Source organism: Stylophora pistillata, chromosome 1 (genome assembly GCF_964205215.1).
Source record: "Stylophora pistillata chromosome 1, jaStyPist1.2, whole genome shotgun sequence".
Taxonomy (NCBI): domain Eukaryota; kingdom Metazoa; phylum Cnidaria; class Anthozoa; order Scleractinia; family Pocilloporidae; genus Stylophora; species Stylophora pistillata.
In genome coordinates this window covers 5840389-5859679 of record NC_142519.1, presented here as the reverse complement: position 1 = coordinate 5859679, position 19291 = coordinate 5840389, and the positions used below count along the sequence as shown (strand labels likewise).

Genomic DNA, 19291 nt, shown 5'->3' with positions numbered 1-19291 from the left:
TCAAACCGGGTAAATCGCATTACGTATCGTATTTGTCCTTTCATCCCCAACTTTGAATGTTAAACCGCCACTATTCAAACAAAAGAAAAAACTTCTGAAAATAGCATCGTTCTATTTTATTACAAAAAAGAATACAGCATTAAGAAAAATCACAGAAGTTATGGAAATTGTGTTTGTTCATTAGTGGGGCCGACCACTCGCTGTGGGTGTAACTCTTTCGTTTTATTCAAACCGGGTGAATCGCATTACGAGTCAGTGTGGCATGATCAACTGTCAGTGTCTCCCTTTCCAAAACATGATTATCAAGTTGATTTTTATTGCTGTCACCTTTACCGTCACTGGGTATTCAGGTAAGGTAAAGTCTACTGTCTTTTGCGATGTCGATATCTCGATCGTTTATATCTTATTCAAGAAACTGGAAAGCAGGAGAAGATCAACGTGTTTTCATATTGAGAACCAAGAGATTATAAACTGTTGAGATCTTAACGTTAGATTGAACTTATCTTTCATCTCTGAAACCAAATTTCAAAAGTTGTATCTTAACTCAAGCGCCCTAAACACTCAGGGCGGGTTATTTAAGCCGTTTTTTAAGGTTAGGTGAAGGTTAGAGTTGTCTTTATGCACTTCGGTTTCTCCATCCATGAAACCTACCAAATTTTGTTTGCTCGCTCGTTTTTTCGTCCGCAGCACAGGCTAGGGCATGCACAACAAACAAAATTAGCCCTTTGGCAAAGACCTCCTTGGTACTGATGAACTTCAAGATAACTCGAAACAACCACTATTAGATTATGAAATTGAAAAAAACTCTACACCTCGCGATGACGAATAAATGCCATAAACGTTGGCATCAAAAGCTGACAGTGCAACACATCAACCACTCTAAAAGATTCGAAGATACCTTACTCCCTTTCTTGACTTCATCCAAGCTTTCATTATATCATCATTCAAAAATTCAACCATCTTGTCTTCAAACTGACAAGCTGGACGAAAGTCAATAAATTTCCTTTGTTGCTCCTTCTTCTTGTCGAAATCCAAGCTCACTTCTCTCCCTTCCCAAAACATTAAAATCCCTATCCAAATCGGAATTTTTCCCTCGATACATGTACTTTCACAGCGCCTTGCTTTTGATATGTGCATTTTCATTTGCATGACGTACTTTAGACTTAATGACATACCGCAATACAGTTTGTCAACAGGCTCACTTATGATTCACTTCAATATTTCGCAGTCTTTGTCCTGAAAGTTTGGCCGAAGATGTTGTGGATAGCCCTTGGAGCACTCTTTGTTTTGTATTCATCTCCATTTGGTGAGTGTATAATTCTGATTTATAGTTTTTGTGTCTGTAATGTTACGAAATATAATTTGTTCAGCGTGATCTCAAGATTTACAAACAATGACTGTGTAGTGTATCGTCAGACATCCAATTTTAATCGAGATTTCTGAGAGAAATTCCATGACGGATTTCAAGCCAGATTGATAAATACTTCACAACGCTTGACTAAACTTCGATAGCAAGGTTTAATCGATGTGATTTCGTGCCCAGTTTGAATTATTCATTGGTATTGCCGGGTGGTAATGTTTACATTGAACTCTTTGTCATAGCCTATTTTTCAACTGGTTTATATTGAAAACATCTTTGAACTAAAAACAGCGTGACCGTAAAGGGATGGATCTTTCAACATCAGTTTTTGGTAAAGTTTTCGCCATTTCTCAAGAAAAATCCGCGTTGAATTTTATTCACGAGGAGATATAGTCGCGCCTTCGTCATTATGAATTTTAAAATAAGGAAATATTCAGTACCACAATATCGCTTTAGGTAATATCACACCACATTGAAAAATTGCCTGAAAGAAAAAATGGGATTATGTATACCTAGAAGTGTTAGCCTTTTTTTTATTGGAATCTTTACCAAGACTGACCCTTTTTCTCCTGGAGGAGGTAAAAAATCAGTTCGCAATAAAACTTCTTTGAACACAACACATTAACTACAATTTACATTTTTATTCGTTTAGTTCAAATCCACATGTAAACAGTGCATAAATTAACAGCATTTTTATATTGTTGGGTATAGGAATCGAGAGAAAATTTTTAAAATACTTAGCTACTCGGCAATGTTATTAACTTTTCTGTGTAAGATGAACCGTGATCTGCTATAAAATTTAGCGAACAAAATGTTCGGCCGTGTTTGTTAAAGGCACATTCTAGCAAGTGCAATTCATGGTGGTCGTGAGCCTGACGAACAAGCTGGACAATTGATGAAAAACAAGGAAAGACAAAGCGGAAACCGTAAGACGTAGAGAAAGTCCTTAAAAAACCGAAAATGTTTGCCTTTTGTTGATAAGACTTCCGAGTTTTTTTTCCATCAAATTAATATAGTGGGTAATTTTCTTTGGAAACTGAAGGACTGTGTCGGTAAGGGGATATAACAAGAAAATTTGGTTTTATCAACCGCGGTGATCTATAAATGTAAATTCGCTACCTTAACCGGAGTTTCGAAAGCTAACGTTTCGAGCGTTAGCCCTTCCTCGTCATAGCTCAGTTGGTGTAACCAAATTATCTTTATTTCTATCAGCCATGTCTACAGAGTGCTTTAAATGTACTTCTCTGATATCCATGGATGATTGTGTTCAATTTATGAAGAAGACCGAGTGTCCAAAGACGACGGATCGCTGTCGTAACATGACTGTTCAAGTATACGTCAAAATGCTCGGAGAAAATCAAACAGGTTTTCAGAGGGGCTGCGCATCTCAAGATGAGTGTGTGTTCAAGCGTTGTTCGGGCCACTTTGCGGAACACTACGGCGAGGAATCACTCGCTTACAACGTTTGCCAGATGAGCTGTTGTGAGGGGGATTTCTGTCCCGAGGGAAACAGAACAATCACTGACGGAAATGAGGGTCCGGTGAAAGGAGCGCGAGGCGGTAAAGGTTTTGCAAATCTTGCGAGTGTTTCTGTCACGGTAACAAGTGCTCTGCTGAGTCTTTTCAGGGTCTGCTTCTTATGAAGATTTAGTTTTCAGTGTAAAGTAGAATGTAGAATGTAAGGCAAAGTTTCATCAGCGCCCTATCAAACTTTGAAAAATATGCTTTGATGTGACTAACGCGGCAATGTTTTTGGATTTTTTTAAAATTTTTGTTCGATTAATTTTTCAATTAACCGACTTATAACCAAAAAAGAAAGGTATCTGTACCTTGAAAATAAAAACCCCATAACTAGTTTCTCAGGATGGAAAAGGACTGCGCGCGCTCTCTGTACGTGTTATTTTGTGTAGAGTTTGATGTTAGGATTGGAAGATGATGACATTGAACAGTAGTAATTACTACGGGCCGGTTATTTAACCAAAGTTTAGCCATTGTTTAACAAAACCGCATTCTAAACTGTCTTCGATTTAGCCGAATATTTTATATGAACAATCATTTTTGATACAGTGTCAAGAAGACTGAAAGCTAACAGTGGAAGGACATTTACTCAGTCAAATCAACGTACCCTATTTTAGAGAATACCTGAGGCCCACCGCTTTCGTAAAACCGTGGTTTGGGCCAGACTTCGTGTAAAGAACCGGCCCTACATGTTATCTTTAAATTATTGTGTCTCACTGATACTGTTTTGTCAAGCATTTTGAAAGATAAGGTCTTCTTTGTTCACCTCTGTTCACCGGGGGAAGTTAATTCTCGAGACGAACAAAAATCTCACGCCTTGTCGAAACTAGCTACTCCATTTGGACTTGTAACCCACTGAATCTTTCAGCGTGGAAGAGGAAAATGGATTTGTCGATTGCATTCGAAAAAGAAGCGGTTGTTTTCCGTAGAGGAAAAATGAAATAAGCTGAAATACTGAAAGGCTTGATCCTCAGTAAACGTAATTGTGGTTTTGCTCACCGAAGCAGCTGGTAAGCTCTGATGTAATGCTATTTGTTGTTAGCTACTTGCCCCATCACTCAATACTTTGGTTTTTGAGGCCGATGAGGAAAACGTAACATCCCAGTCTGCATGTAGACTACTACTATTTGAATATTTTGATAAATACAACACGTTTGTAATTTTTCATTTAATTAATAAATAAATATTTGCAATGGTAAACACACCCGGCATATAGATGACCCAATCGTTGGCTGGTATACTGATGTCTCTATTTTTAAGTTTCTGACACAAAAAAGTGCAAGTTATCAGACTGTGCAGACTTTCTCTTGGATTCTCAGGGTGCCGGGAGAGGGGAACGGGGGATATTCGTAAAGGGGAGGGGAAGGGCACTGACTGACCCACAGGTTTGAGCTCACGTGTACAGCCCAAGGGTTAATATATGATTTGAACGGTATTTGTTCCGCCGTTGAAGAGAGGACCGAAACCAAAAACAATGGCTTTCATTTTCTTTTAATATTAAGCGGCTACAAATGTTCTCCTCAAAACGTTTCATGAAAAAAAGAGACACAGTTGCAGCTTGTGTTGTTCAAATCTAGCTTAGATGTCAGAATGCATCATATTTGTTCAAAGTTATCGACTGCGTGAATAATGATCGTTTGACCCACGCCCAGATCACTTGTGATGAAAAAGAGAAAAATAAATAAATAAATAAATAAATAAATAAATAAAAAACTAAGGGATACGCAGTCGAAAAACTACAGTCTACATCAGAAGCGACTAGATAGTGAGCCAAAGGATGGTTCTTTTTATTCTACCTCGGTCGCTTGGCCAAACTCTTTTGAAAATATTCTCATATCATGATACACATGTCAGGATTGAAACAATGAACGTTTTTTCCAAAACAAGATACATTCTGATCAAAACATCTGCAAGCCATACTCGAGTGATGTGGTAGTTTGGAAAATATAGAATGCTGGAATTTGGAACCGGAACCGGAATACTCAGAATATCCGGAATTCCCGGAATGACCGAAAAATAGTAAATTTTAAAAAAATTGATAAATAAATAAATAAATAAATAGATAAGAATATTGATGATTAAAAATTAATGGTAAACTCATAACTTAATTAAATGATTTAATACCAAATTTTTCTCTGAGCCCCCCCCCCCTCCCCCCCCAAAAAAAAAACACTAACCGGCACTCTTCAAGGAGATGCATGGTTATTAATTATTTAAGGTAGAGTATTAACTTTTAATAGTTCAGAGCTTTTTACAATTGAACTATTAAACTACTTGGAAATGTTGCATTTGTTTATTCTTCTGTAATGGTTCCGGTTGGAAAAGCGTGGCGGCCTAATGGTCATGGCGCCCTAGACATCCTACAGGTGTGTAAATGGATGGAGGCGAATTTAAAACGGGGAGTAACCATGTGATGGACTAGCATCCCATCCAGGGGGAAGGGAGAGGAGAAATATTTCGTCGCTTAGGCTGTATGGGCTACTGGCCTGACGTAGACTTTTTAAAATTCTAATACGTGCATCTCCATGAACACTGCCAGTAAGTGTTTTTTTTTTTGGGACCTTCAGAGAAAAATTTCGTATTATATTATTTTAATTAAGTTGTGAATTCACCATTTATTTTTAATCATCAATATACTTATTTATTTATAAAGGCTGATAGTTTCGAAAGAAACTGTTTGGGGCTGCGTCGGTGGGAGTAACGAAATAATTTGGATATATCAACAAAGTTGAAATGGTAAATTGGCCACCGTAATGATTACAAAACTTACGAACTCGAAGTCCACAATATTGTGGGCATGTTTGCACTCACCAACGACAAGAAATGTTTGATATCACATTCCACTAAATCTTGTGATTTCCTGTTTGAATATTCTCAGGTATGCATTCCAAAGGGAATACTTATTTATTTATTTATTTACTCTTATTTTCTTATAATTTATTATTTTTCGGTCATTCCGGGAATTCCGGGTATTCCGGCTCCGAATTCCGGCATTCTATATTTTCCAAACTACCCGAGTGATATCACAGCTTTTGCTCACTCATACAATTACAAACATCTTTCTTAGATTAATAAGTTTAAAAATTCGTTTCCATCACGTTATTTAAGTCTTTACAGCGGCAGAATTTGAAAATGCGTTACAAAGTGAGGAATGATTTTATCTGTTTGTTACTTTGGGTTGACTTATCGGTTTTTGAAGAATTTGAAATTCTCTGCCGCCAATGAGCTGATGTTTTTCGACTTTCTTTTTCCGAAAGGAAGCTACAACACTAGTTTTATTCTGATCATTTTCAAGTTTAGGACAATAAACAGGCATTCGAAGTTGGCGAAAAATATAGGTCACTTTTGCCTGATGTAAATAAAAGAAAACTTACGAACTCGAAGTCCACAATATTGTGGGCATGTTTGCACTCACCAACGACAAGAAATGTTTGATATCACATTCCACTAAATCTTGTGATTTCCTGTTTGAATATTCTCAGGTATGCATTCCAAAGGGAACGTGGCGAAGACCTATCCGCACTACCAAAAATTTTGATTATTTGTACAGATTTTCCCTCATCACTTAAACTTTACCACTCTAAGCAGGGCTTATTTCGTGTATGAAAAAAAAAAAAAGTGTGCATCAAACAAAAATGGACAAACGGCTGTGTTGTAAGTAAGCAAGTGAAGTAAACATTTGACTCACAGTGAGGTCAGAGGTCTTTGGTAACACTCCAATTGGCGTCGCGTATTTATAAAGCAAGGAATGGTTTGTTAATGGTTCTAAAAAGATACTGTCTTTTGAAAAGTAGTTGTGTACAAGCATGTTAAAAAAGAATGTGCCAAGTCAGATCCTGACCCTCTTATATATACAATACGGTAGAAAGTTGCAGAGGGTGTGACTCAGTCACCCACTCTGATACTAAGATTACGATAAGGCGAAGAATACATAAACATGATATTTATCGGGTTATCGATAACGTCAAGAAAACTATCAACAGAAGAGTAACTATGAGGCCTAATTGCAGCATCAAACCCAGTATATTTGAGCAGCACATCCCCGAGCTGCCCACGTTTGGATTGGTTGTAGTGAAGCCGGAATCACCTTACATTTAGAGTCTTTCTGATGATAGTCAGGCCTTCAATATACATCATTAACTACTAATTCTGTTCATGAAAAGGTCCTCTTTCTCGAGAGAGGATCGGAATCAAAGAAATTCAACAGTCAGGTCTCACAGAGAGAGTGTCAGCTTTAGTCTTGAAATATAACTACCAGTGGTGAAAACGTGATGCGATCAGCCCCTTAACGCTTACACTCGGCATGCAAATTACCGTGTGTTAAGACCTTTAGACCTTAACCCAGGCAGCAAAAAGCAAGAACCACGCCTTGTATCCACACGGACACCGAGATTCTGTTTACGCCGCCACTTCTCTTTCCACTCTGGACCCCAAGAGCATCCACGTTACCCTTCATAGCCTCTCGCTGCTCATATCTATCAATTTCAACTTGAGTCGGCGTCGGGAATGAACAGGATTTGTCTTTAGCCGTGCAGCATTTTACTTTACACTTATCAGTAGAGAGATCCTTTGGCCAGAAATTCGGACATTCGCTCCTCGCACACATTGCCAGTGTTCCACAGTGTAAACCATGCACAGCGGACTCAACCATTTTAAGTTGGTTGCCCATCATCTGTGGAATCTTGTAAAAAGCGGTGTACTCGAGACAGGCCGGTAATAGAGAAGAGTTTGTGGTGCACTTTCTTACGAACAATTCACCATTCTCTCTGCCTTTACATTTCGTGCGACCATCTTCATCATATCCATGGCAACTGAAGCAGTAAAGGCCAGAAGGATCCGCAGCGAACACTGAAAAACAATGTCACAGATGATCTCAACTCATTTTATTACACGCGCTGTTTCCCTTGATCAAAATCTGCTTTCTTTTGTTTCATTGGCAGACAGTGGGTTAGTGCTAATCAGCCTTCGAACACCTGGACCCTTCCTCAGTGCAAAAAAATTACTATGACCTCATCAGTAAAGTTCTTTGATGAAGCTAAACGAACTTGAGTTCATCTTTGATTAGTATACACTAAAACAGTGGATCGATCATGGGCTACTCAAACCTCGAATACCCTTTGCTATTCCGGCCTTCGAGTGACGCCGGGAGAAGGGTTATTGATTGCAGTTAAGACTACAGATAGAAAAAGCAGCATGTTAGTGAAACTTTCTGTCAGACTTTAAGCCACACCATGTGCGTAAAGCAGTGTTTTTTATCAAATTCAAAGTCTGAATAATGATGACGAAGTTCAGCTGACATTTTCCACCTGTCCATTTCACTATCCTTAAAGTACTCATTGCTAAAACAGCTGAAAGTTAAGGTGGTGATATGCAAGAACACAGAAAACATTCAGTCTTTTTTTAAAGAATGAGAAATCACACAAAGATCATCTTTGGTAGTTCAAGGGTGGATTATCAATAAAATCAATTTCCGATTTATAGAAAGCGAGCATTTATTTCTCTAGTTTTCAGAATGGCCTTTCGACCCAGTTACAAGTAAATCACAAATGGTTAGAAAAGGCTGCTTTGGAAAAGGTTTATTACACAGAAGCATTCTAAGAACGACCGTAGTTTAAGTTTTGAAGATTATTTTACTTGACTATACTCAGACAGTACCGCCTCATTAATGTGGTCGGTCAGTCAAAACAATTTTGGTGAATTTTGATTAATTTTTCTTTTTCTTTATCAAAAGAGAATTAAACGAAGTCTTGCGCTCTAAGTTAATTCCACTGACTCAAAATAATTTGTAATCCTTCATGTTAACTCGCTGATGTTTTCGGAAAATCGCTTTACGCAATCTGTATGTCAAAATATAATACACTTGAAAGGTGTAAGCCTTAAAAGAAAAGCTTTGTTTCATAAATGGCGAGGACACAAAGAAGTAATTGTTCAATGTGAAAAAAATTTCCATACGCATACTGTAAGAGATGTCATTGGGGTTTTCAACTGTCTGTCAGTTGGTTTGAAATGTCATAGAAAATTAAGTTGGAAACCCTGTCTGTTCTGAAAATACGTCGTTTGTTATCCAACCTTTGCCAGGAACTCATTTGATAAAATCGATCAGCGCTTATTAAAACCGTTATCAGTTATAATAAGCTAAGTAGAAAGTTGATGTTTGATAAAAGAAAGTGATGTGCTCTACAACGCTATTGCCTTTCTCAACTTATGACGACGAGTGTTAAAAATGATGTTTCTCGATCACAAACGGATTAATTGTAACAATAAAGGTTACGTTTGGTCAAATTGTCATCTTTCCCTGCTGAAAGGTGTTGATAGATCAACAGCTGTCTTGTTTATCAGTTTTAGAATTTTGTTGTGAACTGCTTCGAAAAGAAGTCGTGCAGCGAACAGTTGCGGAAAATGCAAATAAGCAAGAGCTCGCTTTACACGTTTAAACCACCGCGTTCTTTCAAAGACTTCGAGCATTTCTTTCTCGATTTATGCGTGAAAAACCACTAAATTATATATAGAGTGTCACAGAACTTGGCGCCAATGTAGGTTGAAGCACAGCGCTCTCAAATATGATTAAAATGTAGAGAACTAAAAGCAAAAGATATAATTCCCTCCAACTAATTTTAAAAGCTGCCATTCTTTCGCCTTTAGCGATTGTGCCTAAATGAATAAAAGTCGAAGAATCTACCGGTAAAATTTGCAACTTGTCCGGCTTTAACTCCCGAAGGCCACCTTCTCGTTAAACACCTCTTTCGTATCCGCAAAAACGATGGCTGACTTCGGAATTAGGTCATAACCGCATGCAAGCAAACAGGAAAACAAGATATAACTGAAATACAGATATATCACTAAAAACCTACTCCTCTTGATATAACAAGAAACTGATCTCTTTAGTGAAGCTTAGCAAGAATTCCACATTAATTCGATCTGTACTAGAAAGTTCGGTTCAATGCGGCGGTGCGAGGTTTCAAGCGCTAGCAGTTTCGCTTAAGCTATGACAACAAGATGTTACTAAATACTGTATCGTAGTCATTGATATGATTAAATAACATCTTTGTGTGTATTCCACAGAGAAATAATCATGACCTGTACTTTAACAGCAGCTTGAGGCCGCTTGTTTCGTTGCTGAAATTTAACCGCAGCCGTCTGTATCTTTTGTCGAATCACGAGAAAACCACTCAAGTCTCGATTACAAAATGCAAAACATTTGTCTTTGCTCCCTTACCTTCGCTTGAAATGTAAACTACTGTCCAAACGGTTGCAAAAAGTACAGTCGTTTTGCACGATCCCATTTTGTAGTGTACAAATTCAATCCTTTCGATCTCTGAAATATTTGACAAGTTCGGTTGAACGGTGTCAAATCCGTTGAACCCGTAAATACATTTGTTTGTAACCCAAGTGACGTCACTCCTTTGTTTTCTGAAGTTTCTCGATTCGTCCCCCGGGATCCCACCGAGTTTAGTCTGATGAAACTGCCAAAAATACACATCTCACGAATACTCTTCATTTGCCAACACTGGACATTTGTTAAAGTTCATTCTGAGATGTGTATTTTAAAACTAAGCTTGATGAATGACACGTATCTAGAGCTTTGAAAATTTTGGGGTTAAGGTTCGGCTTGAAATAAATGAGGCGTAAAAACTTTCCCACGACCAGCGGTTATCGTTAACAATTACGTTCGAGTCGACATTTAGATAACTTTTGGCTGATTCTCGAACATTTTGGATAACTGTCAATTCTGAAGCCTTGCTTTGTATGGTATCTATCGTATAGTGGAAAAGCAACCTTTTGCAATAACCTCTTTGGCTTAATTAAGAGTCGCTTACAACGATGGACTCAGTTTTGAGCGATGTTATAAAATCTGTGACCAAATTCTTTGAACTTCCACCGCCTTTTTCATTCGTGTTAAGAAAAGGTTGGCGAGCTGTTTGATTTGCAGAATGTTCAAATTCATCCAAGTTCGACTGCCATTGTTGATGGTACGAGCTGATGATACGAGCTGATGATACTTGCACGATTCAACGCCTCCTTGCATCAACAGAAAAGTCTGAACGTGCCATAAGGCTGTTCAGTCTATAGTTTTTGTAAAGACTATGGGCTCAGTTGATAAAAACATTTGCAACAGCATGCTGTGAGCGGCTGCGAGTCGCACAATAGTAAGCTTAAGGGGCACATTGCGAAATTTAAAATTCGTAAAGGCGGTTCATCGCCATTGATAATTGAAGATGAAAAACATGTGCTTTTTTGTTGTCCTTTGTATGATAGTTTTCGATTATAACTTAACAAAAAAATCGCAAGAAAGTATCCTTGCTTTTAAAACTTTGATCATAACTCTAAAGTGTTATTCCTTTTTGATAACGCTGATCCGTCTAGATGTAGACTCATTTCTGCTTTTGCATTCCAAATAATGAATATCAGACAAGAAGTTCTGTTAAGGACGAAATTATGTTAAATAATTATTGTTACTTATTCTTACTTACGGTAATGTCATGTACTACTTATAGAAGTACCTAATAAAGTTGTTGTTGTTGTTGATAATCGCGTCTCGAAAAAGGCCGGTAAACTCTTTGATTAATTAGCTTGAAAAGTGGTGGCCTGTCTAACATATTTCACTTATGCGAAGGTTTTGTGGCAAAACTCTTAGGTGTTGTTCCATCACACAAGGTAAGTTTATATCGCACGCAGCCATGTCCGATAATTAAACCGATCACAAAGTTTTTAATTATTGGCTACTAGTCGGCGTATTCTATTGTAAGCGATGTTATGAAATTTCCAAATTCTTCCCGGCGCGGCGCTACTGTTGTTGACGTTCAAGGAGAAAAGAAAAATTCGCGAGCTCTGATATGCGAAACCTTTAGATTTGTCATTAAAGTGTTGAAGGACAAAAGTTTTACAAGTTTCTCCTTCTGAATTGAAAAAGCACAAATTCAGAAGGAGAAACTTGTAAAATTTTTGTCCTCCAACACTTTAATGATCGGAGTCGTAGAATTTAATTGTCAAGGAGAGCTTCCGTGATACTAGAGCGGCAAAGGTACATACGATCCGAAAAATTTGTAGGGTTTCCAGCCATGTTTCGAGACGATATGCGAATCGAGTTATCACTTGGTCGCACGGAAATCTTTGTTTCTATTCCCTTGAACTACCCGGTGGATATTGTCATTTCCTTATCAGTTCTAGTTCGTGTTAGCAATACCTTTGATCTCAGTCATCGTAGTTTTGATTTTTGCTTACCAAACAACAGGGATGCCTTTTTTTTCGTTACATCTCTAGCTGGATATGTTTAAGGTTTTAAGCAGGGTATTTAGGGCAGCACTTCCGACCCTGGTGGTTTTTTTACCTCTGCAAGTACAATTTTGATGATTTCCAGCTCGCGGGCGTCCTCAAGAGATCCGTAATTGTTTCATTTGTCGTAGACGCAGGAAGAAAGGTCGTATTGACGGGAAAGCTGGAAAGCAGAGCTTTCCTTTTTCGCAAACTGGGCGCAATTTCGCTTGAAATGACTGGCAATAAAAAGTTGAAAATCTCAGCTGTCAAAATGACAGCTTCGATTCAGCAATAACTGGCAAAGGAACTTATTTACCTTTTATTCAAGTGGTTGAAGAAATAACTTAAGTGTCTTGCGGGTGGTTCACTTTCGAGGCCATCATTATAAAATTAATTATCAGCGAATGTCAGAGTTCACAGCCCGACTGTAAAATAATCAGTTTTATAGCAACTTTTGTGGAATCTTACGGAGAGTACTGCGAAAAAAAGTTATCATTGCTGCTTGTTTTTTGCAACTCAACTATTTACACTTTAATTAGTTTTTAAGATTAATGACACATTTCAAGATCTTTTGTCTCAGTGAATGCCACCCTGGCGCAATGTTTTCAATTATCTGACCCAATCTAACAATGATGCAAATTAGCCCTATCGTGGCTTTACCGTGTAGTGGAGTGGCTCTCACCACTTATCTGTTTGTTATCCAAGTTATCTAACTAACTTTAACTCTAACTTTTAAAGAGTTTTCATAAATGCATCAAAGAAAAAACACCCAGAATTATCACTGATTGTGTGGTTAAATTTAAATTTTAAAACGGAGGTCAGGCTTGACACTTACGGCAAAATGGAGACGAAAAATGTGTCTCGTTTGAGTACTAAGAAGCGAAAAAATTTTCATTCACAGTGTTTAGGAATTTAATGCTACATTGCTACGAGATCAATTTGGAAAATAGGGTCAAATCAGGTCCATTTTTTATCGAAAAGTAACAAGTTTAGTCTTAGAGATCCTAGCTTCCGTTTGTCTCTTGCAACGCAGTCAGAAATTGTTACCGCACCGTTTGTGATCAACACTCATAACTGGACGGTTAGCGAAGATGAACAGTCTCTGGTGAGTAACTAAGATCTGACAATGTGTCTATCAACCTCTTGGCTGCCTGTGGCTAATTATTGCCCTAAAATCCAGTATATGAGCGCAGAAAGACGATTTGAACCTCAGCCAGTTGAGATTTCGAAGCTAAATGCCCTATAAACTGACCTGCAGAGAAAACATTAGTGAACTATGATATCAACTATGTCATACACTGATGTAGCTAGTATTTTAATACTCGATACGCAATACCTAGCGAGCCACTTTACATCGATACTGACAGTAAACTATTCAAATAATGAATACCTTGGGTAGAAATGTGTATCACTGCTAAAATAGCCACATAAAGCATGGATTTCATTCTGTATAGCCTTCGAAATTCTACTCTTGTAGATACGCAATACTTCCAATGCGTTGCAATATGCTGTAGGAAGTTGTTCGAAGTCTAAACAAGTACTGAAGTTCCACCCATTTGTTACGAAAATGACGTCATCGATTCAAAATTGGTCAGAACACACTTAAGGTACGACATTGTCCACTAGTTCCCAAGCATTCTCTTTTCAGCTCATTCAAGCTCAATCAAACAGCACGGCTGTGAGTTGTTCAGTAAAGGACTCTTGTTGGTAACATTGATTGACGTTTCGAAAACCAGAGCGGAAGTCATCATCAGAGTCAAGTTTAAGGGTTGAATCGACTTAAATGGTGATTACCGCTAAAGGTTGTCAAAACTCAAGTCATAAACAACAGTTCTTTAGACGTCACCTCACGCGGACGATCTCAATACACGATCGACTGTTTCGTTCAGTTCTAAGCCATTTACCACATCTTGTTCATTTTTCGCGAGTTTTTGACGTCACTAGACCTTGTGCACTCATCCTTAAGGCTTTGTTCGTCCCATCTTGCCGGAGTTTGAAATGTAAACATTACATTGTTAATTACGAAATAACTTGAACAATATTGCGTCAAACTTCAACCAGAGCAGTTGTGAACAATGAGACTGTGACGCTGTTTGTTATAAGAGGACCTTCTGTAAAGGTTTTCATTGGTTGTAATCCTCCTAAAATTCCGAGGCTCTATAGCTAGCTCGTTTCTCACAGTGAAAGTGGTTCAGAGCAATTTTCAAAAGAGTAATGAGACTTGTCCGAGATTGCTTTGGTTTCGAATTACTTCGCTTTGTGATTGGTCTAAAAACTTTCAGCGTCACTCCTAATGGATCAGATAAACTTAAACCAACCGTGACTTGCTTACTCGCTTTCTCTCGCGCCTACGGTAGTTTACATGTTTAAGGTTCAGTTCTAACAGTTCACTTCTTGAGGTTCAGTTCTTAAGGTTAGATTTTTAAGGTTCAGTTCTTTTCTTCACACCTTCAGCAACTAGATGACATCTCGATAAACGAAAAAGAGAATTTTTCGCAGTATGTATCCTCTTTGACTGATGAACATAGAATACCCCTAAGCTGATTATGCGAAAGCAATGTTTATTGTTTGGTTTTTTGCAGGCTGATTTTGCAATTTGCCATCAAACTTTGGTTTAGGCCTCAAGAACAACCGGTGCTGCTTCAAGAATATCTAGACAAGACTGGATTTCATTTTTATTACAAATTGCAATAAACTTTGATCAATAAATTAAAGATTCTCAGAGAAAAGAATACTAGTACACAACTGGAGTAGAAACAGTCTTACCAACTGAGGGATGCCTTTTGACAAGTATTGCAAAAATAGGACATTAAAAATTGGACTAAAAACTATTCTTTTCTACTTATTTGTATTTTCTCTAGTGTACTTCGCCCTTTTTTTTTTGCAAAGAGAAATCAAACGTCCTTATTAAAGCGAATCGACAATTTGTATACATGGGCAAGCTCGTGCGTAGGCGTTTAATTTCCACTCTGAGGGTGGAAGCGCAAACCCTTCTCTACAAAGGAAGGAAATTCCACTTAGACTCTTAAGACTTGTTACTTGATTAATAATCAGTCTCATTCGCTTGGTGACATTTAAGAATTTATAGCTTTACTAAGAGGAACAAATTGAAGAAGCTAAGTGAAAAAGCCTGGTTCAATCAACGTTGGGGAAACCTCTACGATCAATATCTGTTTCCGGAAATGATCACACTCCGTTCCATAAGTGGATGACACCAAACTGAAACTCTATCGTTAAGATTTTTGCACACGTTTCGTTCGAACATCGATCCGAGGCTTCGAAGGTAAACCTGCTGAGGCCTGTATTCTTTTCTCACGAGACAACACATGAGTTGTTCTACTTTTCGCAGATGGTGGCCTGATGGGTGAGATTATGTCATCCTTTGCCTCTGAGGTACGACTTTGAACACTGCTGTTGCTATCTTTTGAGCCACTAGATTCTCGTCTTGAAACGTGAATTACTGTGGGGAGTTCACTGTACTGGTCTGACTCGTAAGATTTCGTAGAAAAAGCGGGAGAAGCAGCATTCCTCTTGTACGACGGAGACGGTTTATCCTTGAAGGCACGCTCGTGAGGTGCATTGGCCACCTGTTTTTCTTTGTCATCTGAAGGTACTGAAACATCGTGCTTTGAATTTATGTCTGTAGCATGCTTAAGAGCTGGAATAACCACATTATCGGCCTTCATGGCTCTAATATTTGTCCTCTTAGAGGGAAAATTTTCATATTCCCTTTCCGGAGCAAACTGTTTTTTTCTTAGCAAGTCGTCCATTGCTGGTAACTTTCCTAATATGGGGGTAAATGCTCTGTCTTTAGTTGTGACTGGCTGAGCTGTGTCGCTTGCTCCATCAGGGAGCCCGTCACGTGGTCTGACGGGAGTTGGCGTACATAGTGACTTTAAGTCCCGGACGTCAGGTTCGCTTGAAGTTCGTAACACAGTGAATAATGCCGAACGAGGCGTTTGAGCGCTTTCATACACTTCAGGTTGCTGGAAATGCTGTCCTAAAGGAAAAAAGAACTCTTTTAGTAATTTGTCAAGAATTTGAGGTATATGAATATAGGGTAACAGATACAGTGGAACCTCGATTTAAAGAATTGCCAAGGGACTGGGGAAATTGGTTCTTTATATCAAGTGTTCGTTATGTCGAAGTTCTGATTTTCACTGTTGCTTAAATAGTGCTTTACTGCGAAGGATCGTGCACATATACGTTTCATAACCGCAGTTCATATATATGTATTTCATATGTTTGTTGTTTGATTTATCATCTACGGGTTTATGTCGAATTAATTTGATGGCCTGCTCCCAGTTGGCTTGTTAGCTCAATTGGTAGAGCGCTGCACTAGTATCGCAGAGGTCAGTGGTTCGAATCCCGTACAGGCCTGAATTTTTTTCAGGTCTGATTTTCACTATTGCTTAAATAGCGCTTTACTGCGAAGGATCGTGCACATATACGTTTCATAACCGCAGTTCATATATATGTATTTCATATGTTTGTTGTTTGATACATTTTACTGTAACTATAGCCGGGCTGAAACTAAAGTATCGTTCGTTATACCAAGGACTTCGTTGTATAGAGGTTCGTTCAATCGAGGTTCCACTGTACAAACTGGTTATAAGAACATAACTTTTTTTCAAGCAGGACAATTGTTTGCGATCTGGGGTTTGGGATGTCAACTGACCAGAGGTCTCCCAAAAAAGTTGTGACTAAAGTTGGCAGAGTGACGCACTGTTTTTGCGGGGAAACGGGTTCTCATCCTTATTTCAGGCCTCTTTAATTTTAATCTGCAAGGAGTTCAAATTTAATCTGCAAAGATTTTCGTTTTAAACTAGAAAGCTTACCGGTAGATTCCTTATCAGGACTCAGCGTTTTTAAAGCCTCCGCCATTCTGTTCAACTTATCGTCAGCACTGATGGGAGACCTGTTACCCTCCAGAGCCACGCGATCTTCCTCAAGAAGTTGCTTCAGACATTGGAGGTAGTACTTACGAAGCTTTTTGGCCGTGGAGTGACGCTCTTTTAAAACTTCACCTCTGTTCGAAAAATGAAAAATCGCAACTTTAAAGCAGCAGCGCTTTTACCTGTGGGATCATCGACTGATGGGTGATTCTCAGGAAATTTAAGTTACTCGAGTAGTTGGAATAATTATGTCAAGTAAAGTAATGATCCTAGCAGGCAAGCTGCAATTTTAGCAATTGCAGAAAAGAGGCCTGAAAAAGTTCAGGCCGCGACGGGAACCAAACCCGTGTCTGTTTATTTGCGCTTCAAAAATGCACTACATGCAAAATAAATTTTTGCTCACCTGATCTTCTTGGCCGCACTAGCCTTGGTCTGGTGCACGTGATTCAACACGTCATCACGTATCTTAGCGATGGTATCCAAGTAGTATTGACGTAGTTCGTGGAGTCCACGGGTGGCTGACTCGTGATCCACGCTACTGAAACTTGTGTCACTACCGCTGTTCGCTTGTGGCAAGGTCTGAGTGGAAATGAATCAATCAATTGATCAAGTAATCAATCTTTCTATCTTCTACCTGTCCCTCTGGTCGGTTAGTCAATCTATCATTTTGTCAGTTAGTCAGCTTGATAGTCAACCTTGTAGTCAGTTACGAAGGGCAAAGAAAGTTTATTATTTCAAAACTAAATGCATGTCACTAAGGTACGCATAAAAAGGAAGTCAATATCAAGAAACTGGAAAAGGAAAGACTTCAAAAGAACAAAAGCGGGTTGTAAGCACATAAATTTTATCAAATTATTTTAAGCCTGAGATATCAAATAATTATTAAGAAACACTCGTATTTCCATTTAACCCTTAAACCAGGGTTCGACACTAACGGTAGCCTACCAATCATAGACTAGCAGAAATTCAGCTCAAGCTAGTGGTTTTCGATTTCCACTCGCCAGTTTGGCTAGTAAACAAACTGAAATTGTCGTAACATCTACGTTGTCACTAGCCACTTGGCTAATAAGTTGAAAAGTTAGTGTCCAGGCCCTGTCTTAAACCTCTACGAGTGACCAGCATCTAATTTCTCCTGACAATATCACTATTAATCAAACATAAGTGTCACAAGAGTAAAGGAAATGATCCTAGACTCAAGAAGATTTTGATTGTTAAACAAGTCATTCTTGTCGGCACTTTAACAAATGAATGGAGAACAGTACAGAGAAAAAATATACTGATGTTAGGCTGTAAATGGTTCAGAGTGTCGAATAAAGATACCTCAGCGTTGGCTCATCAGTTCACCTTTTTTAAGACACCTCATTCAGACTAAAGGCTGATAGTTTCTAAAGCTGTTTGGGGCTGCGTCGGTGGGGGTAACGAAATAATTTAGATATATCAACAAAGTTGAAATGGTAAATTGGCCACCGTAACGATTACAAAAGCTGACGTTTCGAGCGTTAGCCCTTCGTCGGAGCGAAGGGCTAACGCTCGTCGCTCCGACGAAGGGCTAACGCTCGAAACGTCAGTTTTAGTAATCGTTACGGTGGCCAGTTTACCATTTCAACTTTGTTGATATATCCAAATTACCTCATTGAGATTACCTGAGCAGCATTATCCCTCGAGTCTCGTCGTTTCATGTTGTACTGACTTTTCTTTTTCTCCTCTGCTATCTCTCTCTTTAGTTTCTCTATCACCATCGCGTATTCCTTCTTGACCGAGGCTAGCTCGTGTTTCATGTTCTCCCTGGTAGACAGGTTTTCCCGTCTCTCGTTTTCCCGTAACTCCTGCTGTCGCTTCACAGCATCCTCGTTACTTTTGCTGATCTCCTGTTGCTGTTGTTTCTCCCACTGAATTCTTGCGTTTTCTACTGCTTTTCTCGCTTTTTGTTCATACTGTTTCTCAAGTCGGGCTCTAAAAAGGATTTGTAAGGATTTTGAAAGTATTGGCGTAACTAATAAAGAATGGCCCTTTACTGCCAAAGCTGTTACCGGCTTCCATAACACAGAATAACAGGAAGCTGGTTCATAGCAGGCAGCCTGACAGTTTTCTGTAACCCATTTGTACTCTTAGGTTCAGAGAGACATCGTGAGTAGACTACGAGCAGTCCCTCCTTTTCGGCGAGATCCGCCGCACAAGTCGAAAAAATCCATGGAAAAAATTGACGTTAGCGCGCTGCGGAAGCTCTTCTTTTGACTTTCGCATCGCAAGAGATTCAGGAGTC

At 38.8% G+C, this 19291-nt stretch overlaps 3 protein-coding genes across 9 annotated transcripts in view; 1 reads left to right on the top strand and 2 right to left on the bottom strand.

The window, feature by feature from the left end:
- Positions 1–1202: 1202 nt before the first annotated feature.
- Positions 1203–14878, top strand: LOC111324687 (uncharacterized). Of its 3 annotated transcripts, none has more exons than XR_015991356.1 (2): positions 1203–1306; positions 14716–14878. XR_015991356.1 is itself a non-coding variant. In XM_022928297.2 (2 exons), the coding sequence occupies exons 1-2, from the start codon at positions 1255–1257 to the stop codon at positions 3001–3003; spliced, it is 483 nt and encodes a 160-aa protein (XP_022784032.2). In that variant the 5' UTR covers positions 1221–1254; the 3' UTR covers positions 3004–4078. The 3 variants fall into 3 exon arrangements, 1 of the variants encoding a protein (XP_022784032.2); XM_022928297.2 differs by lacking the exon at positions 14716–14878 and adding an exon at positions 2573–4078 and having other exon boundaries at positions 1221–1306; XR_015991359.1 differs by lacking the exon at positions 1203–1306 and adding an exon at positions 7726–8452.
- On the bottom strand, positions 6670–13857 carry LOC111324685 (uncharacterized). 2 transcript variants are annotated; one of them, XM_022928296.2, is made up of 2 exons: positions 13524–13857; positions 6670–7726 (listed from the first exon to the last, which is right to left on the bottom strand). In XM_022928296.2, exons 1-2 carry the CDS (start codon positions 13576–13578, stop codon positions 7215–7217), a joined length of 567 nt encoding a protein of 188 aa, XP_022784031.2. In that variant the 5' UTR covers positions 13579–13857; the 3' UTR covers positions 6670–7214. The 2 variants fall into 2 exon arrangements, with proteins under 2 accessions (XP_022784031.2, XP_022784030.2); XM_022928295.2 differs by lacking the exon at positions 13524–13857 and adding an exon at positions 10095–10306.
- The window catches only part of LOC111324701 (uncharacterized), a 21427-nt gene continuing 16931 nt past the window's right edge, over positions 14796–19291 (bottom strand). For 3 of the 4 annotated variants that reach the window (XM_088732078.1, XM_022928313.2, XM_022928314.2), the window contains exons 25-28: positions 18672–18981; positions 17432–17607; positions 16972–17162; positions 14796–16133 (exon numbers count right to left, since the gene is read on the bottom strand). In XM_088732078.1, coding sequence (XP_088588204.1) covers positions 15367–16133; positions 16972–17162; positions 17432–17607; positions 18672–18981 — 1444 coding nt within the window. In that variant the 3' untranslated portion in view covers positions 14796–15366. The remainder of the gene's footprint in view (positions 16134–16971; positions 17163–17431; positions 17608–18671; positions 18982–19291) is intronic. The other variant, XM_022928315.2, reaches the window with a different exon arrangement.